At 47.9% G+C, this 26,292-nt stretch overlaps 1 protein-coding gene and 2 pseudogenes across 3 annotated transcripts; 1 reads left to right on the forward strand and 2 right to left on the reverse strand.

The window, feature by feature from the left end:
• Positions 1–1,942: 1,942 nt before the first annotated feature.
• ARMH1 (armadillo like helical domain containing 1) lies at positions 1,943–26,292 on the reverse strand (the record flags this gene model as incomplete). The annotated part of the gene is made up of 11 exons (XM_080921227.1): positions 1,943–2,061; positions 2,139–2,220; positions 2,488–2,565; positions 2,669–2,798; positions 3,468–3,540; positions 3,615–3,737; positions 16,544–16,628; positions 18,344–18,540; positions 18,956–19,122; positions 20,304–20,372; positions 26,087–26,292. 11 exons carry the CDS (start codon positions 26,290–26,292, stop codon positions 1,943–1,945), a joined length of 1,329 nt encoding a protein of 442 aa, XP_080777353.1.
• Positions 10,103–11,004, reverse strand: LOC308424846 (mitochondrial import receptor subunit TOM40B-like; annotated as a pseudogene). Its single transcript has one exon. The product of its transcript is annotated as a mitochondrial import receptor subunit TOM40B-like (transcript).
• LOC308424000 (small ribosomal subunit protein eS27-like) lies at positions 14,119–14,350 on the forward strand (annotated as a pseudogene). Its single transcript has one exon. The product of its transcript is annotated as a small ribosomal subunit protein eS27-like (transcript).

Genomic DNA, 26,292 nt, shown 5'->3' on the forward strand with positions numbered 1-26,292 from the left:
TTTTTTAAATTTCAGAGCATGTTATCCTATTGTGACAATTTTACGGCAGACTGCCCCCTGGTGGTCAGCTCACACTTTACAGAGGAGAGGAAAGGAAATAAGGTATTTTCAGAGGCGGGACGGCCTCATTTACATACCCACAATGCACTGCAGAGGGGTCATTGCTTGATTTAAAACCAGAAACTGCTGGTTTCTTTTTTTCCTATCTTGGTTTCTTTCATAATTGTACGAATTTCACAGGTTTAAGTGAGAATAAAACATAAGTATTGTGTACTCTTGAGGAAAGAGTTACCATAGGTGATCTAGGATATACAGTCAGGTGAGTACTGTATGCAGCGGACTTGCTCTGTATACTCTGGTTTCTCTTCAGATCGTATAAATCTTTCGCCTTTTACTAAAGATTTCCGTGGAGAGGAACAACTCTGAGTTTTAACCCAATTTTTTGGTGCCTTGTACTTACAAGGCAAATTATGGTGTCAAAAAGAATAGAAGTTCTACAAGTTCTCCCAAAGGGAATAAAACCCATGCTTTGCTGGAGAAAAACAGCTTATTTGTAGACTCACTGGCTGATTCATTCTTTTTCTTGCTTAGTTCATCCGGACAAGGACAGTACTGTCAGCTAGGTGTATTGGTGCGCGCCTGTAACCCCAGTACTCAGGAGGCAGAAGCAGAGATATAAAATGTCTGATATTAAATAAGCAACAGTCCGGAATGGCCAGGACTTCACACTGAGATCCTGGCTGGGGGGAAAAAAAAGGCAGGACATCAACAAATCCTCCTAAAGAAACAATAACAAACAAAAAACCTGGGCAAAAATCTAATGGCAACAAACATAACCCAAATCAATAAGGAACAGAATCCTGAGAGCAAGAGATCCCAAACAAAATCAAAACTTAAACAGGAAATCGAAATTAGCTGGGCCAGGCCTGGAATTTCTGTCGTCAGAAGATCAAAGCCAGCCTAGGTAACTTAGTTTTATTAATATTTTTTGCCTTAAAAATAAAACGTAGAAACGATTTGGGGTTGCAGTTCAGTGATTGAACATTTACACAGCACCTATGAGACCCCAGGCTTAGGCCTTGGTACCATGCAAGGCAGCCTAAGAGATTAGGGGTGGGGTGGGGTGCGGTGGGGTTGGCAGGAACAGGAGTGTGGACGGCTCATTCGAGGTACTTGGAACACTCTGGCATTGAGTTACAGGAAGGAAGAGCAAATGCCAGGAGAACTGGGAAAGGTGTTTGTATCTGGAGTTGTTTCAGATACAATGAGAGCTGAATGTTTGTCTGCAAACAGAAGGGGTTGAGGGAACAGAAGCAAAGCAAAAGGTAGAAGAGAAACGTGTGTGTGTGTGTGTGTGTGTGTGTGTTTGCGCGCGCGCGCATGTAAGGGGGAGCTTAGAGAAATGTTCTCCACCCGTGGCTCACGACCCCTTGCGTCGCCAACCCTTTCAACTGGGGTCGCCTAAGACTATGAAAACCACTGATACTTGTATTATGGCTCACGACAGTAACAAATTACAGTTGTGACGTAGCAATGAGAATAACTGTGGTTGGGGTCACCACAACATCAGGTGTGGTGTGTGTACTGTATTAAAACGGTTGAGAACCATTGTCTTAGAGGATCAGGAGGAGGCGGGGCCTCTGTTAAGGCCACAGTAGGCCCTGGAGCCCATCCAGAGTCTTGGCGACCCCTCCCCTGGGTCAACCCTGTTACTCAGCCCTCACAGAGCTCCTTTCTGCCCACAGCACACAGTACAGATAACACCACTCTTTATTAGACTCTTCTGCAGAAATAGCTTCCCTCTCCCCACTGAATTATCTAATACTCAGCTTCCCACCCAGGGCCGAATGGGAATGGCACCGCCCTCAGTGCCACCCTCTTGGCAGGCAGGCTTCCCACAGGGCACAACCTTAGCCTTCCGGGTTTGGCCACGGGGGCTCTGTCACTCCTTGGGTTCTGAATGAAGCTTCTCAAGGTCGCTGACGCCTCCTGCCTGATTCAAGTCATCAGAGCCAGTGTAGAAGCTGATGGAGCTGTTGATGTAGTCGCAGCTGTCCAACGCTGCAGGCAGCAAAGGCCAGCGTGAGGCTGATTGCTGGCCCTGACTGGGCTCTGGGTCCCCTTCACCTGCTGCTCACCTCTGGTGATATTGACTTTGTTGGCTGCCAAGATGTCCGCCTGAATGCTATCTATTTTTGTGTACAAGATCTCGGCATCACTCTAAGGACAGAAGCGGCAGGAGCCTGGCTGGGCACCAGAGCAGTGTGCTCCCGGAGTTGGGCTAGGGAGGAAGGGCTACCACAAGCAAAGCTGCTTAGGCAGAGAGATTCTGCTTCCAGCTTACCAGCTAGGGCCGATAGGGGACAAGAAGACAGGGTGTGTGGGTAGGTGGGGGGGTCCAAGTCAGGAGACTAGATTTATTCTGTGTACAGGGGCACCGTTCTGTCCTGGGCATCTGCTGAGGTTGGTGGGAGCGGAAGTACTTACAAGGAAGAGCTGGTAGAGTTCTTCCCCCATGGACTTGCGGACGTGTTCCTCCACCAGTGGGAACATCTGCACAAAGAACTGCCGCGGAGGGAGGGCGGGGGCGGCAGGACAGGGTGGGTATCTGCAGACTTGGCCGCCCACGTCCAGCAGCCTGCCACATGCCACACCCCAGCCCTCATACCTCCAGTGTGAGGCTGGCCAGCCTCTGGCTATTGCTGTGGTCAGTGTTACCCATGGCCAACATCAGGCTGTGGACCACGCGCAGGTGCAGCAGCTCCTCGGCCACTTTCAAGTCGTCTCGTGCCAGGATCCTTGTGAGGTGGGGAAAAAAGACAGAAAAAAAACAAAAACAAAAACAAAACAAAGAACCCTGGGGATATGGGAAGGGAAAGGAGTCCCTCAACCCCAAGTTTGAAGCCTCTCTCCAGCTGAGAGACAAGAATCTCAGCAGAGATAGGATTAGCTGCCCACACCTTTAGCATTCAGGAGGTGGATCTCTTGAGAGTTTCAGGCCAGCTTGGCCAATAGAGAGTTCCAGAACAGCCTCGGCTTCATAAACTTTATGTTATAGGGAGACCTCCTCCTCCTCCTCCTCCTCTTCTCTCTCTCTCTCTCTCTCTCTCTCTCTCTCTCTCTCTCTCTCACACACACACACACACACACACAAGTCAATAAGCTACAATTCTTCATTGATAAGCCCATATCCACACTACTGTGTGTGTCTTTCTTTGATTGAGACTGGGTCTCACTATGTAGCCCTGGCTGTCCTGGAACTCTCTATGTAGACAGGCTGGCCTTGAACTCACAGAGATCCACTGGCCTCTGCTTCCTGAGTGCATGTCCGCCCTGTATCTTATCTGTGTGTGTGTGTGTGTGTGTGTGTGCGTGTGCATGAGCCAGGGATGACGACACACGTCTTTAACCCTATCGTGCAGAAGTGCAAGGGTGGCTGCAATCACTCACTCCCTCTGCAGCCCTACCCAATAGTCTTGGCAGCTGCAGCCTGCTGCAGGAACACAGGTAGCTGGTTGGTGATCTGGAGAACCGAAGAGTCTGAAGAAATGAGGGACCATCAGACAGGAAGCCTTTCCCATTTCCGGGGGGCAGTCCCTTAGAGGAGTCCCTACCGCTGAAGATCTTGGCCTGCAGTTTGGTTGTTTCCTCGACTGGTGGGATAAGCAGGGCCACGAGGCCCTTGAGTAGAGGCATGCGCACGTCGTAGTGGATCAGGTCCTTTATCAGCTCGATGGCTGGAGGAGGAGAGAGATGCTGGAGAGGCCCTTTGTCCTTCCAAACCCACCATACCTTTCATCCGTCCGTCTGTCACCTCTCCGAGTACCTTCTGCTGTTCAGCACTGGGTAAGGCCTTATGGGGGAGGCTACACTTCCTTCCTGCCCTCTGGAGCCGGTGTTATATACCCATAAGAGGGAAGGAAGTCAGAAGGAAGGAAGGGGAGGCTGAGCCCATCGAGAAAGGCCTGGAGGTCAGAGCTGGAGATTTGAGGCCCACAGAAAACAGCTGCCTTTAGCCTGAAGGAATTCAGATTTGATAGAGGAAAAAGGGCTGGGTTAGGACAGATTACATTTATTTTTTTAAAACGTTGATCTGTACGGATCAAACTCAGGGCCTCCTACATTCTGGGCAAGCTTGTAGCTACATTCTCTGGCCTGGGTCTCTCTCTCTCTCTCTTTTTAGACTCCTCATCTTACATTGTTACCCTGAGGTCAATCCCACAGAAACCAGGTAAAGATAGGAGAGAAACAACTCCACCAAACTTCCCTCTGACTGTCAATAGGCTCACCATGGCATGCAATCGCCCCGCCTCCCCCCACACCTCCTACTCCCCCACCCCCCATCCCTGCTGCATGCTTGAAATCCTAGCACTTGAAAAATGGAAGCAGGAGTTTGAGGCCATTAAAGAAAAAAGTAAATGGCACAGTGGCTGCAACATTGCTTCCTCCACAAACACTTCCTAGAGGGAAAAGCCCCGTCGTCTCTGCAGTCCAGATGCTGAGGTAAGAGGGGTCTGAATTTGAGGATGGGTTAGGCTTTAGGTAGATCAAGGCCCTTTATCAGTCTATATACTTCTAAAGAAATCAACAAAACAGAAAACCAAACGCTTCTCATGCAGCTCAGATGGTGGCACAGGCTTGTGCTCTAAGCGTTTGGGAGGCTGAGGACGGCAGAGGCAGGAGCATTGTGAGTTTGAGGATAGCCCTATATTGCTAATTCCTGACAAAGCTAAGGCTACAGGCAGTCAGATCCCGTCTCACACAAACAAAAAGGAAACCCAACTAGACAACAGTGGCAACAGCCACCTATTGTCCTCTTGCTCCTGCCGTCACTTCTCTGGGTTGTGTGTTTCATAGAGGCCCTCCAGGGCACCCTCAGAATCAACCCTGATGTCCAGCCCCTGATGCTTCTTGATGCCCAGATGTGGTTCTTGTTGTTATTGTAATAGTTGTTGTTGCCATAGCGGATGGGTGCCTAGGCTCTGTAGCTGTGGCTGGGCTGGGACTCATAGAGATCCTCCTGCCTCTGCCTCTGCCTCCTGAGTGCTGGGACAGAAAACTGCATTTGTATGCCCAGCTGATTAATGTTCTAACCTGGAATCATAGATCCAACAATATCGTACGGGGACAGGGTCCAGCCCTGAGGTGGTGAGAAGCACATAGAGCCTCTCTGGCTTCTCCCAAACTTTATGGAAAGAAAACAATAGCCTCTAGGTGCAGACATCATGTGCAGTGGCCAGAGCCCCAAACTCTCTAGCGTTTCTTACTTGCTCTGCTGCTGGGTGGATACGGGTGTTTGGCCTGCGTGCCACTTTGCCAGCTACAGCACAAAGCAATGCCAGGGCACCCTGGGGAATATGTCTATGCCCGAGATATGAAGAGAAGCGACTGGGTAGGTGTCCGGGCTCCAGGTGAGCGGGAGGAGGTGTGTTTGTGATGAGCAGCAGGTTCTGCTGTGCAGTGAACGTCCGGGGAGATAGAAATCTGCTTCTGCCAACCCGCTTTACACGGAATATTCCATCTTTCATGTGTAACTGTGATGCTCGCAGCTCCTGAGACAAATGAGGACTTACCCACCCAGCCATTTCTGACCGTGTTTTTTTTTTTTTTTTTTTTTTTAAAAAAAAACTCACAGCTGTCACTGATTGCACCTCTGAGACATTTGCTCTCTGAGCAAGCACTTTAAGGACTCACGGGCTCATCCCCATCCCTTGGCCGATCTGGATGGAGCATGCGCTTGCTAGAGGACCAGTGCTGAGGTGTAAGGTGGCTGTCACATGCCATGGACACTGACTCAGTTCAAGGGGGAAAGAGTCAGCAGTTAAATCCAGAGAGGAACTATAGAGCTCACAGACTGAAGCTGAGTGAGGTGGCACCTGCCCATAAGAGCAAGACTCGGGAGTTGGAGGGTCATTGTTAACTTTGTAGAGAGTTTGAGGCTGGTCTAAGCTGTCTAAAACAACAAAACAAACAAGTAATCCTTGTTTGTTAATCTGTCAATAAATCACTTTACAGACTAAGATGATCATGCCTTGGGGCCTGGGGAGACGGCTCAGTGGTTAAGAGCACTGACTGCTCTTCCAGAGGTTCTGAGTTCAAATCCCACCAACCACATGGTGGCTCACAATCATCTGCAATGAGATCTGATGCCCACTTCTGGTGTGTCTGAAGATAGCTACAGTGTACTTGTAATACATAAACAAACAAATAAATAAATATTAAAAATATAATCATGCCTTTACAGAGGACAGACTAAATCTAAAGCTTGCGTACGCACACAGCCACTTCCAAGGTGCTCACCTACGTCTGAGGCAGTAGAGGAATTAATTCTCTGTTCCTAGAGCCTTTCCAAACCAGGGCTCCAGTTTACTGTGCAAGTCTGGACAAGACTGCCACCTTCTGGCTGTACAGAGGAAGCACACTTCAGCATAGATTTTCTTTCTTTTCCAGCCGAATAGCCTCGGCAGGCTGTACTTGACCAGTCACATGCTCTCCGATTCCTGTGTGTTCTGCTGCCCTTTTAACTACCTCCTACTCAAATAGTAATGTTGAAGCACTAAAAATAGATTAACTCGTACATTTTTAATTACATCGTATTCAAAGACCAATGTTGAAACACTAAAAATAGAGGGATTAATGAATTATTAGACACAGAGTCTTTCGTGTTAGATCAAACTGGCCTTCATCTTGTGGCGGTCCTCCTGCGACAACATCCATCGTCGGTGATTACAGACATTTGCCACCATGTCCAGATAAAAACACTTTTAGAGAATTGTTTTTTAAGAGCCGGACACAGGCACTTGAAACCAAGCCTGGTACCTGAGTAGGATCTTAAGGATGTATGGTGGAAGCTCTGCTAGTTGTCCTCTGACCTTCCGATCCCTGTGGCATGCAGGTCCACCCCAAATAAATAAATACATCTGTACATAAGTAACACCTTGACACTTAAACTCTCACACGCATACGTGTGCGTGTGCGCACACACATGCACGCACACATATGTCCTTGCTACAGCATGCGTGTTGACTCGGGATCCTCCATGAAGTTGGTTCTCTCTTCTATCTTCACGTGCCTTTGGGGAATTGAACTCAGGCTGGATACCCCACTGACATTTCAGTATGGGTTGTTTGTTTGGTTTTTGTTTGTGTTTTTCAATGGAACTCATTCTGCAGACAGGATGACAGAAGCTTTAGTCATTCCTTTTGCATGTGTGAGTGTGTGCACACATGGGAATGTGTGGAAGTCAGAGGGGTTAGTTCTCCCCTTCCACATGTACATCCTATGGACCACATTCAGGTCAGCAGACTTGAAGGCACGCATCTTTACCGGCTGAGCCATTTTGCTGGCCCTTGGATCTCTCTCTTCTCTCTCTCCCTTCTCTTCTCTTCTCTCCCCTCCTCCTCTCTCTCCTCAACTCTCTCTTCTCTCCTCTGATTCTTTCTCTCTCTGTCTCTCTGTCTGTCTTTGTCTGACTGTATCTCTTTCTTTGTCTCTATCTCTCTCTGTCTCTCTCCTCTGATTCTCTCTCTCTCTGTATGTCTCTCTGTCTCTGTCTGTTTGTATCTCTCTCTCTCCCTCTCTCCTCGGCTGTCTTGTAACTTGATGTCTAGGCGAGGCTGGCCTTGAACTTAAAGATCCAACTGCTTTTGCCTTCTAAGTGCTGGTATTATAGCCCCAAATGACAACAGCCTGGTTGATATCTTGACCTGGAAACCTCACTAAATATCCCAAGTCTAAGCTGGGTATGCTGCACACCTATAATCCCAGCATCCTGGGTTAAAAGAAAAAAAAAAAAAAAAAAAAAAAGGAAAAAAAAGATTCAAAAAGGGGGTGGTGTGGGGACCTAGCATCAGGTAAGCTTTTCTCAGATTCCCGAGCCATAAACACTGATATATGTAGTAAGAGCTTTACTAGTCAGATGTGGTGGCTGAAGCATCAGGGCTTTGAGGTCAGCCTGGGCTACATAGTGAAATCTTTACTGTCTTTAACTGCTACAGTGTAGGGGAGACTTTTAATGTAGAAATAGATCCCCTAAATATACAGACAGAGTTAGCAGCTTTTGTGGGCTTATGCACAAATTCAAATAAACAGCTTTCACTTCTGCTTTGTGGCAGCATTGTAAGGATTCGTTTGTCTCTGCTTTGTTTGGTGACCCGGGACAAAGGTCAGGAAGAGGTGACCATCTGCATGGTGTGAGGTTCGCAGGGCCAGAGACAAGGAGAAGGAACCAGCATGGGGCACAAAGGGGGTGCTGGAAAAGAAGGCCTCAGAATTCAGAGGATGTGGTTTCTGCCAACTCTCCTGGCCTCACTAATTCTGCCAATATAAAATGCTAAGACATTTTCAAATATTTGACGGACACAGATCGTCAGTAAATTGGTGATTAGGTAAATTGTCATTCAGCAAGTTAATCTTTTGATCAAAGGACTTTTGGCCAGTGTGCATCTAACAACATAAATTACAGCGAATTAGTGTGCTTCTTACCAAGTAGTCCTTTATAAAGTTTATGTCCCTAAGGCAACAATGAATAGTTTATTTGTAAAAGATACTAATAATTTTATTGGTTCCTTGCTCTTTTTACTTCCTTTCATTCCTTTTGTTTTGTTTTTGAGACAGGGTTTTTCTGTGTAGCCCTGGCTGTCCTGGAACTCACTCCGTAGACCATGTTGGCCTCAAACTCAGAGATCCACCTGCCTCTGCCTCCTGTGTGCTGGGATTAAAGGTGTGTGCCACCTTGCCCAGCTTTTATTCCTTTATTTTATCTTTAATTTTTTTACTTATTCTTTCTTCTTTCTGTTTTTAAAAAGATTTATTTATTTTATGTATATAAGTACACTGTAGCTGTCTTCAGACACACCAGAAGAGGGCACCAGATCTCATTACAGATGCTTGTGAGCCACCATGTGGTTGCTGGGAGTTGAACTCAGGACCTCTGGAAGAACAGTCAGTGCTCTTAACTGCTGAGCCATTTCTCCATCCCGGTTTTTTTTTTTTTTTTTTAAGATTTACTTATTTATTATTTATATAAATACACTATAGCTGTCTTCAGACACACCAGAAGAAGGCATCAAATCCCATTACAGATGGTTGTGAGCCACCATGTGGATGCTGGGAATTGAACTTAGGACCTCTGTAAGAGCAGTTAGTGCTCTTAACCACTGAGCCATTTTTCCCACCCCCGCCCCAGTTTTGTTTTTTAAATAAGGTCATTCCATGTAGTCCTAGCTGTCCTTGAACTTACAAGATAGAACAGGCTGATTTCAAACTCATAGAGATCCACCTGCCTCTGCCTCCAGAGTGGGTTTAAAGACGTGGCATGTGTTCTTTCTCTTTCTTTCTTTCCTTCCATCTTTCTCTCTTTCCCTTCCCTTCCTCTTTCTTCCTTTCTTTCCTTCTCTCTCTCTCTCTCTCTCTCTCTCTCTCTCTCTCTCTCTCTCTCGTCTCTTTGTGTGGTCATCAGTGGGAGCACGGAGCAGGTAGGGGACAGAGAGGAGGGAGTTGGGTGACCATAGGGCCAAAGTTGTTCTCTGGAAACACAGAGGATGGGAAAGATGGACGCCTCAGGGGTAAGAGGTGAATAAAGTCCCTTCTAGGAATGTGTGGGACAATTCTTTGGTCTTTCCATGGCCAAAGATTTAGCTCTTTAATCCTACTTGCTCAAACCTGGGAGGCCGAGAACTGGAAAAACCAGGAGAAATGGGATAGGGGGCTTTTTTTCTGCTCCCTATTTTCATGCAGATTTCTCTGCTTTGAAGGAGGAGAAACTAATATCTTAATGGAACAAAAATAACGAAAAAAGTAGGGGGAGGGAAGCCAGACATATCCCTTAGTCCTTCTCCTTCCCCCCAGAGCCATAGAGCTTGTGGAAAATGACAATGGGGCCGATGGCAGTACTGGGAGCCTCATCCCACCACCTAACTGGAAAAATGATTCTGTGGCAGTTCCAGTTCTGAGGAGAACATCGTCCTGTCCCCCACTCTGCCCTTGGGACCTAGGAGTCACCCAGCAAGGCAGGCTCTGGAGAGGGACCTAGTTAGTCTCTGGCCCTAGGGCATCAGACTCAAAGGTTCCAGCTGCTGTGGAGGCTGCTTCCAGGACAACCTCAGCCCACAGAGATGCTGAAGCCGCAATGGAATCTGTTTCGCCAGTGATTGAGAAAGGCTCTGAGGGCGAGGGTGACAGGCAGGGGACGCATCTTCTTCTCCAGCACGGCACCTACACACCAGTTACTATCCACCACGCCTCTAAACACCATTATCGGCCTGGGGCAGAGTCAGGTGGTAACCGAAGGAGAAGGTTGTATCTTGTAGTCTTGTATTTGCCTCAAACTACTCCAACCTGAACCGGTTCATTTGCCTTGTGGTAGTAACTTGCATGGGCCCCACCTGACCCGACATTCAGTGTAGCTACCCAGTGGACAGCTGAGTACTTCCCAGCCAGAGTCAAGATGGCCCCCTCTTCTCCTGGCCGCCGGTGATAAAAGAGCTCTCCTCCTAGCACAAGCCGATGAGTGATGCTCTGCAGGAAGCGAGCAACCATGATCACTGATTCCCCAGTCAGATCCGGATTTCCCAGGGTCAGAGTGGCTGTACAGTGAACTGCCATGTCAGGAACTTGGCCTGCTGGGTCTAGAAGACAGCCTTAGCCCGCAGCCGTTCTGCCAACAGAAGCAGGACCTGGGCGTTGAGACTGCCGCTGCTGTCCAAATCCCCCACCACAGTGGGGAACACCTCTGTGGGGCTCAGCTGCCAGTCCCCCGCATAGGCTGTATGGAGGTGGTACCCTGGCAAGCCCAGGGCACTCGTGCACAGTATGAGCCACCTGGAAATGGCTGCTCAGAACCTTGTTGACAACCAGCTTCACGCCTTCCATCTGTGCTGGGAAAGCATCTTTGCACAGCCGGTGCAGCTCATCAAAGCTCCCGGGGTTGGGCAGTGGTTCCTCTTGACGGTGGCTGCAGCAGAGTAAAGTCCCCAGCGGTGCCAGGCCCAGGGTGTTCCCCATTTTAGTCCAGAGGACAGGGAGGGGTTGGGGTTAGCCTGGGGGCTCCCCAGTTTCAGAAACGTCCATATGCTGCAATGCTAGACCATCGCAGACCATCCCGCTGCCTTTCCCCTAGGCACACCCCGTCAGGTCATCTTGATGCTCTCTTTCTCTGTCTCTTTTCTTCCTTCCTTCCTTTCTTTCTTTCCTCTTTCTTTCCTCTTTCTTTCTCTCTTTCTTTCTCTCTTTTCTTTCTTTCTTTCTTTCTTTCTTTCTTTCTTTCTTTCTTTCTTTCTTTCTTTCTTTCTTTTACAGTGTTAGGGAACAGGCCACCACTGAGGTATACTTTCCTCTTTTAAAATTCTCAATTGAACTTATTACTTTTCCTCATTTGTTTATTTATATTTATTTCTTTATTTGGACTGAAGAGAGATCTCAGTTGTTAAGAGCACTAGCTGCTCTTCTAGAAGACCTGGGTTCAAATCCCTGCATCCACATGGCAACTAACAACCACCTGTAACTTCAGTACGGGGGATCTAACGCCCTCTTCTGGCCTTCACAGGTAGCAGACATACATGCAGGCAAAACACCCATCTCCATAAAATAATAATTATTGCATTTAACTAGGTGTGTGACACATGCCTTTAATCCCAGCACTTGAGAAGCAAAATGGGCAGACTGTGAGGGTTCCAGGCCAGTAAGACCACACAGTGGGACAGTAAAGTAAAATGAAATTAAAAAAAATTATTGCTGGGTAGTGGTGGCATATACCTTTAATCCCAGCAATGGGAAGGCAGAGGCAGGTGAATCTCTGAGTTCGAGGTCAGCCAGGTCTACATAGAGAGTTTCAGGGCAGCCAGGGCTACACAGAAAAACCCTTTCTCAAACAAACAAACAAAAACTTTAAATTTAGTGCATGCGTGTGTGTTTATATGTATGTGCACATGCCACAGTGCTCCCGTGGAGGTCACAGGACATCTTGTGGGAGTCAGTTCTTTTTGTCCACATGTATCCTGGGGATTGAGCTCAGGCTGACAAGCTTGGAGGCATGTGCCATCCCACCAGCTCTGAGTTTCGGAGACAGACTCACTATTTAATGCAGGAGGCTGCCTTGAGCTTGTGGGCCTTGGCCTCTCTAGCCTAGCTTCTCCACTCTAGGGAAGGGACACGATGAATGTTTGCTCTTGTCCCTTTATCTGCTCGTTCTGATAAGTCCCTGTGTGCCACCAGTTCCTGGAACGGCAATCCTTCCTGAGAGGAAAGTGTCATTTTTCACTTCAGAGCAGTTATAAATGGAGATAGATTCCAGGCAGGGCCATTTTGGAGAAGTCCTCTGTTAGTTCTGATCTTGGCTCAGCTTAAATGGGACGGTCATTAGGAGAAATTCCATTCTGCAGTGTGGTAAGAAGCCCTGGGGTGTCAGTGAGCACAGGCCTCTGCATGCCCCCTGCACTGTTTCTCCTGGGGGGAGGGGGCAGGAGCTCCTCCAGAGCTTAAAGAAGACCCTGACCAGGACTGCTGTCCCTCCTGTGCACCAGGGGCACCCACACTCAAACCTTGCACGCTTCTGAAAACTGAATCAAAATACTGAGAAACGGGCGGGGGGGGGGCACTGCTGGGATGGCTCAGCAGCTGAGAGCTTGTGTTGCTCTTTCAGAAAACTGGAATCCAGCTCCAGCCTCCACACTGGCTGGCTCACAGTTGCCCGTAACTCCAGCTCCAGAGGAGCCATTGTCTTCTTGCGGCCTCTGTGGGCAGCACCCACCGGAAGGCACATACATGCACACACAGCACACATGCGCGTGCACACACAGCACACACACTATCTTTTATTTTATTTTTAAAGAAATTTATTTGATGTATGAATGCTGTATCCGCATGTACCTCTGTGTGTTAGAGAGGGTATCGGATCCCATTACAGGTGATTGTGAGCCACCATGTGGTTGTTGGGAACTGAACTCAGCTCTTAACCACTGAGCCATCTCTTTAGTCCTTATCTTATTTTCTTTTAGTTGAGCAACTGAACGAGAAAGGGGAGAGGAGCCTATTATGTCTGGCCATAGAATGTCACCTACATGTATCCCAGATCCAGTACCCCCTCTGCAGTGGTTTTAAGAACTGGCCACAATATTATTTGGCCTTTTTCTCATTGAGATGTGTCGACTGTGTGGTTCCGTGAATTCTTTTTTTTTTTTTAATAAAGGTTTATTTATTATATACACTGTAGCTGTCTCAGACACACCAGAAGAGGGCATCAGATCTCATTAGAGATGGTTGTGAGCCACCATGTGGTTGCTGGGAATTGAACTCAGGACCTCTGGAAGAGCAGTCAGTGTTCTTAACCTCTGAGCCATCTCTCCAGCCCCCCGTGAATTCTTTATTATTATTATTTTTTGTTTGTTTGTTTTTGAGATAGGGTTTCTCTGTGTAGCCCTGGCTGGAATTTGTTCTGTAGACCAGGCTGGCCTCAAACTCAGAGTTCCTCCTGCCTCTGCCTCTTGTGCCTCACCACTGCTGAGTCCTGTGAATTCTAACAGGACACAGTGCTATGCCATTTATGAGGCTTGACCACAAAAGGCCAGGCAGCTTCTCACTGGATGTTCTGGGATGCCCCCTTTTTGGGACCCAGCCATCAAGCTATGAGGAGCCAAGTGTCAACACAGAGGCCATATAATTGATGGTTCTGGCTGAGTCCTACCTCCAAATCCTTCAGTCCTTTGAATTAGCCCCATGTGATGGTTTGCACATGCTTGGCCCAGGGAATGGCACTAGTAGAAGGTGTGGCCTTGTTGGAGGAAGTGTGTCACTCTGGGGGTGGGCTTGGGGACACTCCTCCTAGCTGCCTGAGGATGCTGAGTCTGTTCCTGGCTTCCTTTGGATGAAGATGTAGAACTCTCAACTCCTCCTGCATCAAGCCTGCCTGGATGCTGCCATGTTCTCACCTTGATGACACTGGACTGAACCTCTGAACCTGTAAGTCAGCCCCAACTAAATGTTGTCGTCTATAAAACTTGCATTGGTCATGGTGTCTGTTCACAGCAATAAAACCCTAACAAAGACACCCCAAGATCTAGACTTTCTTCAGATATAAAAATTAAGTAGGCTTTCCGGCGGTTATGACCTCCCTATGAGAACATGCCTCTCACAAAGGATCTCCTTCATCCCTCTCCGGAAGAGGAGAAGAGGAAACACAAGGAAAAGTGCCTGGTGCAGAGCCCCAGTTCCTACTTTACAGGCGTGAAATGCCCAGGATGCTATGAAATCACCACGGTCTTTAGCCGTGCACAAGCGGTGGTCTTGTGTGTCGGCTGCTCCACTGTCCTCAAGGCTGACAGAAGGATGCTCCTTCAGGAGGAAGCAGCACTGAAAGCCCCTGATTCCAGATGAGTGGGAACCTTCCCAATAAACACATTTTGGACATAAAAAAATTTAAGTAGAGTGAGCCAAAAAAGAAGCCTTATAAACCATAATAACTATCATTTAAAAATAGTATTTGCAAAAAGAAGATTAATGAAAAAACCACTCATGATGAGTAGTATATCAGTCTTGGCTTTCTCCCAGATGTTTTGCAGACTGTTCCCCTGCAGAGACCTATGGCCCCCTTTTTAGCTATGCACTGTACAGCTGCCTTCTGGAGTCAGTAATGGGTGAAGTCAGCGCTATGGCCGGTGGTGCTCTCGGCTAGCATGCACAGCCCACCCCATTCCAGCTTTTCTGTGTGTGTGTGTGTGTGTGTGTGTGTGTGTGTATGTGTGTGTGTGTGTGTGTGTGTATGTGTATGTGTGTGTGTGTTTGTATGTGTGTATGTGTGTGTGTGTATGTGTTTGTGTGTGTGTATGTGTGTGTATGTGTGTGTATGTGTGTTTGTGTGTGTATATGTGTGTATGTGTTTGTGTGTGTGTGTATGTGTGTGTGAATGTGTGTGTATGTGTGTGTGAATGTGTGTGTGTGTGTATGTGTGTGTGTGTGTATTCTCTCATTGCCTGAGTTGGGTTTCTAGGACACATCCACTGAGGTCACAGCAGTGGAATGTGTCCCCAATCCCAAGGTAGGGAGGTAGACTTGAGAGAATCTTGAGTTCAAGAACCTACTTGACCTGGTACGGTGCTGCGTGCCTGTAATCCCAGTACTTAGGAAGCTGCTGGAGGATAGAGAGTTCAAGACCAGCCTAGACTGCATAAGAGATACAGTCTCTAAAGGAAAAAGAAAACAAAAAAGAAACCCTCATCACACATCCAGCCTTCGTTCCCTCAGGCCAGCTGGGTGGGTTGTAGGTTTTGTACCCTGAGGATTATTTTGAGAAATAAATGACGTGACCTATGGAAGTTTAACGAAAGACTCCCAAATGAAAATATATGGGTGCCATCAGTGCCCAAATTAGTTAGTTAGTCAGTCTGTTTGCTTGTTTTTAGCAAGAAAGACGTTTCTAGGGTGGTTCCTGTTTGTTTTGTTATGAGATAGTGTTGGGGTTTGGTCTGTTGCAATGTATTGTCATAATGCTAAATACTGGCCCAGGTTGTCTCTACACCAAGTGATGCTGTGACCTTGCTCCTTAATTTAAAACTATTGGTTGGGGGTTGGAGAGATGGCTCAGTGGTTAAGAGCACTGACTGCTCTCCCAGAGGTTGAGTTCAAATCCCAGCAACCACATGGTGGCTCACAACCATCTGTAATGAGATCTGATGCCCTCTTCTGGTGTGTCTGAAGACAGCTACAGTGTACTCATATAAATAAAATAAATAAATCTTTAAAAACAAAAAACCCTATTGGTTGAATAAAGATCCAGACAGCCAGGTGAACAGAAGAGAGGTAGGTGGGGTTTCAGGTTCCAGGCTTGGGGGTCTGAGGCATGAGACCACACGTAGGGGGGAGAAGGTGACATGGGGTAGGTGAGTCATAAAAACATGGCCATGAGGGCTGGCCAATTGGGGTTAAGAGCAGCCCAGATGTAACTTGACATGTTATAACTCGGGATTGTTGATAGGGAAGTAGATTCTAACAGCGTAGCGGGTGGATGTCTGCCCTGCTCTAGTGCTTTAAAGACTTATTATAAATACAAAGGTTTTGTGCATTTTACCTGGAAACTGAATGAGTGATCAAAGGCAGGGCAGAGGGTCTTAGCTGAGATCAATTATTTACAACAAGACAGCTGTACTATGTAGCTCAGATTGGCCTGGAAGTTGAGGTTCTCTTGTCTCAGCCTCCCAACTGCTGAGGAGAGAGGTATGCATCACCGCTAGGCTTCCTTCTCCATTTTCCCAGTGCTTGGCGTCTGACCCAGGCCTGTGTACACTGTCTGGGCACCCTATCATGGAGTCAACCATAGCTTAGTCAGGAGCTTCAGTGCAGACGCAGGAAGCATATGAGAGAGAGTTGTGGGCTTAGCCAGTCCTAACCACTCCTCAAACAAACGAAATGTGACCACCATTTTCTGAGGAACTGGCCTCTTCCCTCCAGCAAGATTATTTTGGAGACTTGGCAACAGGCTCTTTGTGGATGGAGGGAGACTTTGGAGAGCCGCCTCTCGCTGCCACCTTTGGTGACCTGGAGACCTCCCTACCTTCGAACTGGACCTCCAGGTGCACTGTGCTCAGGACCGTCAGCACGCAGTCCACGATGCTGGGGTGTGTCGCTCCAACGATCGACTGGCAAGACAGAGGACAAGAGGGTTGACTCTTTGGGTCTAGAGGAAGCGAAAGGGGACCCCCCTAGACAGACAGCCAGGCTGTGGGATGACTTGACTCTGTAGTCTTTAGCTCGAGATGCCTTAACCAAGTTTTTAAAGACTTGAACCAAGTCTCCTGGCTGCCGGAGAGGCACGCAGGACAAAGGGATGTGAGTATGGTTTCGGGAAGGAGGACACAGGAGGGAGAAAAGTACTCATCCCTGATCCTAAATCGTCTCTCTGAAACCTCACCTTTCAGTTAACCTGTCTTTTACCTTTTCAGACTTCACCTACATGTTATGGTTTGCACATGCTTGGTCCAGGGAGTGGCACTAGTGGAAGGTGTGGCCTTGTTGGAGGGAGTGTGTCACTCTGAGGGTGGGCTTGGAGACACTAGCTGCCTGAGGATGCTCAGTCTGTTCCTGGCTTCCTTTGGATGAAGATGTAGAACTCTCAGCTCCTCCTGCACCATGCCTGCCTGGATGCTGCCATGCTCCTGCCTTGATGATAATGGACTGAACCTCTGAGTCTGTAAGCCAGCCCCAATGAAATGTTGTCCTTTATAAGATTTGCCTTGGTCATGATGTCTGTTCACAGCAATAAAACCCTAACAAAGACACTACAACACCTCCACCAGCTAGTGAGAACACAACCATGTAAACAAGGGTCTGCCCGAGTGCCCACTGTTTGAGGCACTGCAGGGGACTGTGGCCTCCCACTGGCTTGGCTCAGCTCAGCTCTGGGAGGTGTCTCTTCTCCTTCCCTCCTGACATGAGGAATCCTGTCTGGGGAGTTTCATTTACTTCCGCTTCACTTGTTAGAAATCTGTTTGTGAAATCCAAGCTGACATTCTCATCCTGGGCCTTGCTCTGGAGCTTTGGCTTTTTACTTTCTGTGGCCCAGTGGCCTCTCCAGCAGCTCTGAGCAGTGGCTCTTTTTTTTTTTTCTTCAAGATTTATTTATTTGTTATATATATATAATAGTTGTCCTCAGACACACCAGAACAGACATCAGATCTCATTACAGATGGTTGTTGAACCACCATGTGGTTGTTGGGATTTGAACTCAGGACCTCTGGGAGAGCAGTCAGTGCTCTTAACCACTGAGCCATCTCTCCAGCCCTGGGCAGTGGTTCTTAAACTGAGCTAGGGATCAGGACCCCTTGGGAATCAAAAAGGCCAAAGCATTACCAAGGGCCACTTGGGAGCCACTGCTGTTTACTGAGTCCAAACCCAAGTCCTCCCACAGCAACCTGACTTCTCCCCTTTACCCATCTGCCTTTAGCACTGTATAACTCACCCTGTTGGCAAAGCCCAAAGCTATATGGCAATGTGGCTTTTCCAATCAGCGAGATCTGGCCTCTCCACTTACACACTGCCTACAGAAGCCCCATGCTTCTCCTGCCAAACGGATGCCTTTAATGTTTCCCACAGTTCCCTTGTCATCCTTGGTGCTTGTCTCTACCACTTTGAAGTCTGCCGATATCTTTCTGATCCTTAAGCAAACAGGACAAATCACTCTGCTGGGAGACATGAACTCCACGCCCCGCCTTGGCCTTCGGAAGTGATGTTGACTGAATAGCAGGCCAGTGCTAGAAGGCTGAGCTCTGCCTCTCAGGTCTGTGGGAAGTGCCCCTGGGAAAGTTCACAAGACTGTGCACCTGAATCACAACTGCAGAGCATAGCTGTGGCTCACCTGGGCAGTCTTGAGAGTCTGCAGGGCCAGTTGCTGGGCTTTTGGGGACCCACAGGGCAGTAGAGCTATTAGGCCTTTGTATACTTGGTTCTGGTACTTGGGATTTCCATGAACCAACATATCCAGCAGAACCTGTACTTCCTCCTGGGTTTCTTCTGATTTAGACTTTGCCAGGAATTCTGCTATGGCTCTTACACCTAGGCAAAGAAGAGAAAATGTTAAACTGGACAGGATGTAGGTTTAAAACAATTCCCACACAAGATTGCATAATGGAATTGCTTTAAGAGCCTGTTTAACCAAAGTAGGGCATCCTTCATATGCCTGAAACCCTGGTTCCAAGGTGGGTAAAGACGGGGGATTTTTCGGGGCTTGGCGGCTTCTAGCCTAGCCAAGAAAACTCAATCCCCAGTTTTAGGGAGACTCTACTTGAAAGAAAAGAGAAGGAAAGAGGGGGACATTCAGCACCCTCTTCTGGTTTCTGCAATGCATCCATACACAGACACACGTATGTGCACGCTATAAGCAAACTAAAAGATAGAGAAATATATCTAAAACTATCTTTCTTTGAGCAAATGGCTGTGAGGTCCACAGGCTGGCAAACCCAGGACCTACCATAGCTTTCACAGATGAGCTCCTTGTACTTCCTCCCAGTATTTGCGATAATCTGAAGTAGTTTGATGGATTCCTTTTTGTCCTCTTCCTTAATCTTCTCTAGGCCAAGTATTTCCAAGAGCGTTAGGACTCCTCCAATCTCAAGAAATTCTATCAGGTAGCGATTGCTGCCCAGGGGAGACCCCACAGAAAGGATGTTAGAGGAGTTTCTTAGCATAGAACTGAAGGCACCCAAAGCCAAGGTACTGTCTTCACACAGTTGCCTCCAACTCAGGAGATTGCCACAGATCGAGACAAAATTGTTTGGATTAAAATTTTAATATATACTAAAATGTATTAAATATATTACTATAACACACACACACACATATGTTTAGATTACATCTCACCACATTGCTTTGAACTTGCTATCCTGCCTCAGCTTCTGAGACGCTGAGGTTACACGCAGGTGCTGCTGTGCTCAGCCAAGAAAACACTGGAGTTAAGTTCAACAGGCATTCCTGTCTTTGTCTGTTCTAGTCTTTGTGTCCTGCCTTTTGTTTCCTTGGACAGGGTCTCATTATATAGACTAGCACTGCTATATGGATCAGGCTGGCTTTGCAGTGATCTCTTGCCTCTGCTTCCTGACTACAGGTATGGGCCCCCATAGCTGGTCTGCTCCTTCCCTCCTTCCATCCCTCCCTCCCTCCTTTCTTCCCCTCCCCTCCCCTCCCTTCCCCTCCTCTCCCTCTCTTTTCTTCCACCCCCCTTCCCTCTATCATGACTTTCACTGTCCCATGGCAAATCCTTCCCTCAAGAGCCATGTGACTTGGTGGGACAAGCATGTGGCAGGGCTGTGACTCTTTTGACTACAGAAGGCTGCTTTGGGCCAGGTAAGTGACCTATGGGAACTCTCCTGGTGTGATTGAACCATAAGGGTGGCTTCTAGAGGGCCTAAAGACTCCAGTACACAGGAGCCTCTGAATACAGGAACTGCCTGAGGAGAGGAGGGGCAGAGGAATAGACAGACCAAACACCGGTGACAGTAAAACCCCTGGGTCTGATCAGGCCTGAAGGACGTTTATCCACCCTCTGGGCCTTTTCAGCTAAGTGAGTCAATAAACTGCCCTTTCCCAAGTCTAGTAAAAATGTATTTTTATATTTATATTTTTATGACTCTCAGCCAACATGGTGCTCAGTAGTGAAGGGTGGGTGGGCGGAAGGATGGAGGCTCAACTAGAGCAGAATCCCAGCGGCCTGGGCCATCCCCCGGCACCTAGAACCATGGCTCCATGTGGCCTGAATATCAAGGACACCATGAGCCTGACCTGACAGCTGAGACCCAGAGTCTCTCTGGGACAGGACTTACCTGCTCACAGCGGATAAGAAGATGCCAATGGACCTCAGGATCTTGTCTAAATCCAAGCCAGTCATGTAGCTGTGGCAGCGTTAAAGAGAACTTTCAGGTGGTTTTCCATTTCGATTGATCCCTAGGCCTGCCAAGGGCCAGGGTGAGGATGTGGCTGACCTGTGCCCTTTACCCATGGGCATAAAGCAGAGCTAGTCCATTGTGTGTGTGGTGTGTGTGTGTATGTATCTGTGTCTGTGTATCTGTGTGTGTGAGTGTGTGTATGTATCTGTGTCTGTGTATCTGTGTGTGTGTGTGTATCTGTGTCTGTGTATCTGTATGAGTGTGTGTATGTATCTGTGTCTGTGTATCTGTGTGTGTGTGCACCTGTGTCTGTATCTGTGTGAGTGTGTGTATGTATCTGTGTATGTGTGTGTGTGTGAGTATGTGTATCAGTGTGAGTATGTGTGTGTGCGCTCGAGAGAGAGAGTATGTGTATCTTTGTGTATTCTTACCTCCTTCCCTGCTCTCTAAGAAATCCCTCCAGGGCAGCCCACCCATCTGGGCTCTGCAAACTCCTTAGGGAGTAAAGAGGTTCCCATACAAGCATGTATATGAAGAAATCTGACAGCCTCTCAGAGCCACGGTCCATGCAATTGTTCGAGTTTCTGCACAGTTCATTGTTTTGGGTCTTATTCCTAGACTTCTCTACAAAGAACTAACTTCAGTTGGTCTGGTGGCACAGTCCTTTAAGCCTAGCACTCCGGAGGCAGAGGCAGGTGGATCTCTGTGAGTTCAAGGCCAGACTGATCTACAAAGTGAGTTCCAGGACCGCCAGGGCTACACAGAGAAACCCTGTCTCAAAAAGCAAACCAACAACAATAAAAGAATTAGCTTTATCATTAATTCTCTATTCTGTACTTGCTCAAAATTTTACACTGGAGGTTACTATCCCTATGAAGAATTGCATGGCTTCCTAATAAGAATAAGAGGAAATGGGGGAAAAATTAAACTCTGATTTAAAACAACCTCAGTATTTAATGTTATTTTTTAATGCGAGCCTTTGCAAAAAGCCTCACAGTAATAAAGCATCCTGCGCACGCTTCGGCTCAAGTACAAGGTATGAAATCAAGCCGCGGCAGAAAGGGAACCAGTCAACAATTACTAGGCTCATAACACATCACAGGCTCTTAGAACACTTAAGAAATTAGCTGGAATTATTGCAGTCCACGAGGGTGACTGAGAGCTTCCAGGACTGAGAAAGGCTAATGTAATGTGTTGGAGGTAATGGTGCTTTGTTGGGGAGTGGGGTGAGGCAAATTATCTCTGCTGCACCCCAGTTCCCAGGATGCCAATAGAAGGAGAGACAGATTGGCTCATTAGGAAAGGCTCTTTAGAGCAGAAACAGTGCTTGCTCTGGAGCCAGGCTCCCCTGCCTGTTGCCATCACAGCTTGGGCCAGGCCTTAGCCCACAGGGTCATCTCTTGGCTGCTCCATTGTGCCTCTTCGGTCCCAATCTCTGCCCTGCTCTTGCCTCCTTTTCTTAAGTTACTAGCTGGGCTGAGCAGCTTCCGTAAGTTCATTTCCCTGTCACAGGCTAGTCTTCGTTTCAGTCACTTATGATATATGCTTTTGTTCTTTTCCCCCTTCCTCCCCTCTCTCCTCTCCTCCTTTCCGCTATCCATCCCTCTTCCCTCTCTTTTTCCTTTCTTCCTCTATCTCTGTCCCCCTTCTCTTTGTGAGAGGGTCTTGCTATGTATCCCAGGCTAGCCTGGAACGTAAGGTGCTCCTCCATTGGTATCCCGAGCACTGGGATTATGGCAGGCGCGTGCCACCATACCCTGCTCTACCCAGCCTTCCAAGGACCATTTTTCTTGTCAATGAGATGGGATCTTACAAGCCACCAATCAGGCGATTGGCGGACATAACACATGAGTGGTACAGGGCTCAGGGCCGAGAACATTCGAAGACACAGAAAATAGTAGCTAACGGTGACATCAGCACTGTACAAATCATTGACTGCACTAAGCTGTTAGAGACGTTCAAGACCAACAAAACGTTTGGGCTCATGTGGTCAGTTTTGTAAAAGATAACCATGTCCCGTGGGCTTGTTTTCCTCTTGGGTGAGTAACCGGAGGACTTGGGGGCGGAGGGAGAGCTGAATCAACGCACTGTCATTCCGGTAGGCTACTCCTAATGGCGGAATCACAAGAAAAGGTACCCGAACGGATGATTCGAGGTTAGAAACGGGATCTTCAGACTGTAGACGAACAGTGTGGTTTGTAGAACTGTCCCGTTAGCATTGGCTGGCAGGCACATGACAAGGACATGATGCCCAGTGTGTTAAACGCTCTGAGCTCAGAGGGAAGAGGTGAGCAGGGCACACACTCATAGAAGTGTGAGCACTTACGGGGCGGGTCAGACAGGCCCTGCAGCAAGACAGACATCCACGGTGACAGGAGGATGCGGAGCGTCGTGGAAGGGACAGTGCATCCCTGAAGTCCCAGCCGCTGGGAGGCTGAGACGGGAGGAGCACACCTTTGACGGTAGCCTGGGATACGTAGGAAGATCCTGTCTGAGAAGTAGTGGCCGCTGTGGAAGGGCCGAAGTGGGCAAGGTGAGCGACACGCTTGCTTTAGGTCAGAAACTTAAAAGGGGACAAAACCCAGTTCTCTAATCAAACACATCAGACTTCTTTCTCTCTCTTTTTTCTTCCTTTCAGGTAGGCGGGGTCTCATGTCGCCACACTGAACTCTTGAGCTTGTTACATGGCTGACGACGACCCATTTTCCGAGTTCCAGGATTATAGACTTTTCAAGCCTGCAGCGCTTGCCCTCCTTCTTTTGACCTTATCAAATCCTACTTAATATTAAACTAAAAATATTGACATTAAAGCCAAGTGTGGTGGCTTACATCTGCAATCCCAGCGCTCAGAGGCAGAGGCAGGAAGATCTCTATAGGCAGCCCGGGCCACATCATGAGTTCTAGACCAGATGCAGAGATATACAGAATGATACAGAGAAGCTTATAAAACCCAAGACAGAAAATAAGATAAAGTTTGTGATAAAGTATCAGGGTTTTAAATGGAGCTGGTCTTAGAGCATGTATCTCCTTCGCCTCACAGGTGGTCACAGGAAATGCTGAGACAAACAGGAGAAATGGAGTCTAGACTTCACTCCAAGCAGCAAATGACTGCTGAAAATTGAGGTCACTGTTAGATGTGGGTCAGGAGCCAGTCAAGCACTCCTGGTTCTGTTGCCTAGCAGCTCTACCACCGAGTCACCAAGTTCCTACAAACGCCGGTGAACACCTGGACTGCGTCACCGTCACCGGGTGCTTGAGAGGACAGGGAGAGAGGGCTGACACCTCCAGCACTCGGAGGATCAGCAGTTCGAGGTCATTGTTGGTGTGCTGGTTAGCCTTTATGTCAGCTTGACGTGTTTGGGGTCACCTGTGAAGAAGGAATCTTAATGGGGAAGATGCTCCCTTAGAGTGACCTGTTGACAAGCCTTGTTGGGCACTGTCGTGGATGGTGACTGAGGGCCCAGCTCGCTGTGGGAGGTGCCGCTGCTGGCTTCAGCTCCCTCACTTCCCTGGACGACGGGCTACCAGCAGTACAGTAAGATAAACTTCTTCCTTGCAAGTTGCTTTGGTGGATTTATTTCGGCAATAGAAACCCTAGCACTTGGCCATACAGCAAGTTCAAGGCCAGCTTGCCCAGCAGGTGTTAAGGTCCTGGGTTCTAGCCCCAGCACGGGGGAAAGGAAGGTCTGAAGTAAATTCACCGAGAGCAGAAGCAATGTGGTCCTCACAGACAATACAAGCAACTTCTGTCTACTCACCCTCAGCTATGGTAACCAAATTGTCTTCCGTCCTGTTCTGCCTCCAGGACCCCAAACAACACGGTGACTGCGAACTTGTCCCACACAAGGAGTTTTAAAGATTTATCTGTTTATGTATTACATGTATGAGTGCTCTGTCTTCAGACACACCAGAAGAGGACATTGGATCCCATTACAGATGGCTGTGAGCCATCACACGGTTGCTGGGAATTGAACTCACGACCTCTAGGGGGAGCCAAGCAGCCAATGCTCTTAACCATGGTTGTTCTTCTTTTTGTGTTTGCTTCCTGTTCACCTAGGTTTTGTTTTTCATAAACCAGAAATGTGAGAGTCCACCCGAATAGAGCCAGTAGTTGGATGTCTCTCGGTAAAGAGCTCGGATTCCAGAAGGAAATTGGAGACTTCTGGCTGGAGTGATGTTGGCATCATAAGAATGGATTTGATTACTCAGGGAGAAACAGAGTGAGAAAAGGCAAAGAAATTAGAGGCTCAAGAAATGCCAAGAATTAAGGGAGGGACTGCCAAAGAAGAGATGGGTCAGCCAGAAGAGGAGACAGGAGGGCCTCCCAGGAGTCCAGGGAACCGCGTGGAGAAGAGGAAGGGCTGACTGACAAATGTCATCAAGAGGGCATGTATTAGAAATGAGAAAGTGGCCACTTGGCTTTGCAGTTAGGAAACCACTGGACACCTTGGGAAGACTGCCCTGGCGGAGCTGGGTGAGCAGGCCGCAGAAGGGAAGAGAGGGACACGGTGACCTTTTCAGCAAGTCACAATGTGAAGGGAAGGGGAGGTGGAGACAGAGGGGTCAGGCATGTTTGGCAACATAGTCTTTGAGGCTATCCTGGGTGACATAAGACCCTATCTTGCCCCCAAACAAAAAGAAGTGGGTGTGACTGAAGACTGTCAAGAGCACTGGCTGCTCTTCCAGAGGTCACAGGTTCGACTCTCAGCACCTACACAGTGGCTTACAACCACCGTGAGTTCCAGATGATCTGATGCCTACCTACTTCTGGCTTCTGAGGATATCAGATACTCATGGTAGCCAAGACACACACACACACACACACACACACACACACACACACACACACAAACTAAAAGATGATAAAAAGAAGTTGAAGATAAGGAAAATGGAAAAGATGTAAGACTGAAAACAAAGTCCCGGAGGAAGAGTCAAGTGTAGAATAAACAAGTTCAACTCAGGAGTACTCAGCTTCTAAGTCTCCTGTGACAGAGGGCAGAGTTAAGAATAAGGACACACTCAGAGTCATGTGGTGGTTTGTATATGCTTGGCCCAGGGAGTGGCACTATTAGGAGGTGGAACCTTGTTGGAGTAAGCACGGCCTCCTTGGAGGAAGTGAGTGAGTGTGTGTGTGTGTGTGTGTGTGTGTGTGTGTGTGACTTTGAGACCTTCCTCCTAGCTGCCTGAGGGGTCAGTCTTCTCTCATTTGCCTTCAGAAAAAGATGTAGCTTCTTCAGAGCCATGCCAGCCTAGATGCTCTGGCCTTGATGATATTGGACTTAATGTCTGAATCTGCAAGCTAGCCACAATTAAATGTACTTTATAAGAATTACCTCAACTCAGCAGTTAAGAGCACTGACTGTTCTTCTAGAGGTCCTGAGTTCAATTCCCAGAAACCACATGGTGGCTCACAACCATCTGTAATGGAATCTGATGCCCTCTTTTGGTGTGTCTGAAGACAGCTACAGAGAACTCACATAATAAAATAAATAAAATCTTAAAAAAAATTTACCTTGGTCATGGTGTTTCTTCACAGCAAAGAACCCCTAACTAAGACATCTGGGAAGACAGGCAATCAATAGAGTTCTTGACTTTGGAGATATTTTTATCACCACATTTTCAAGTCTAAAAATATTGGAATCAAGACAAAAACTCCCTCAACTATACTCCCCTGCCCTTTACGATGACTCCCCGCTTCCCATCAATTTAGCAAAGGATACATGATTCTAAGCCAGGTGGTCACTCGTATGAGGAACAAACTGGCTCCCTGGGAAAACTCCAGCTCCAACTCGGGGCCAGTCTTGCCTTCGTTGGTTTCGATGAATGTGGTGAGAATCTGAGTTCGTAGGCCTTTGCCGGCATTGTCCCACTCTTGTAAAAAGCTTAGGAGCCGGCTGATGGCTGCCTGCTCCTTTATGGAAGTCAT

The sequence above is a fragment of the Micromys minutus genome, assembly GCF_963924665.1.
Source record: "Micromys minutus genome assembly, chromosome: 9".
Classification (NCBI taxonomy): domain Eukaryota; kingdom Metazoa; phylum Chordata; class Mammalia; order Rodentia; family Muridae; genus Micromys; species Micromys minutus.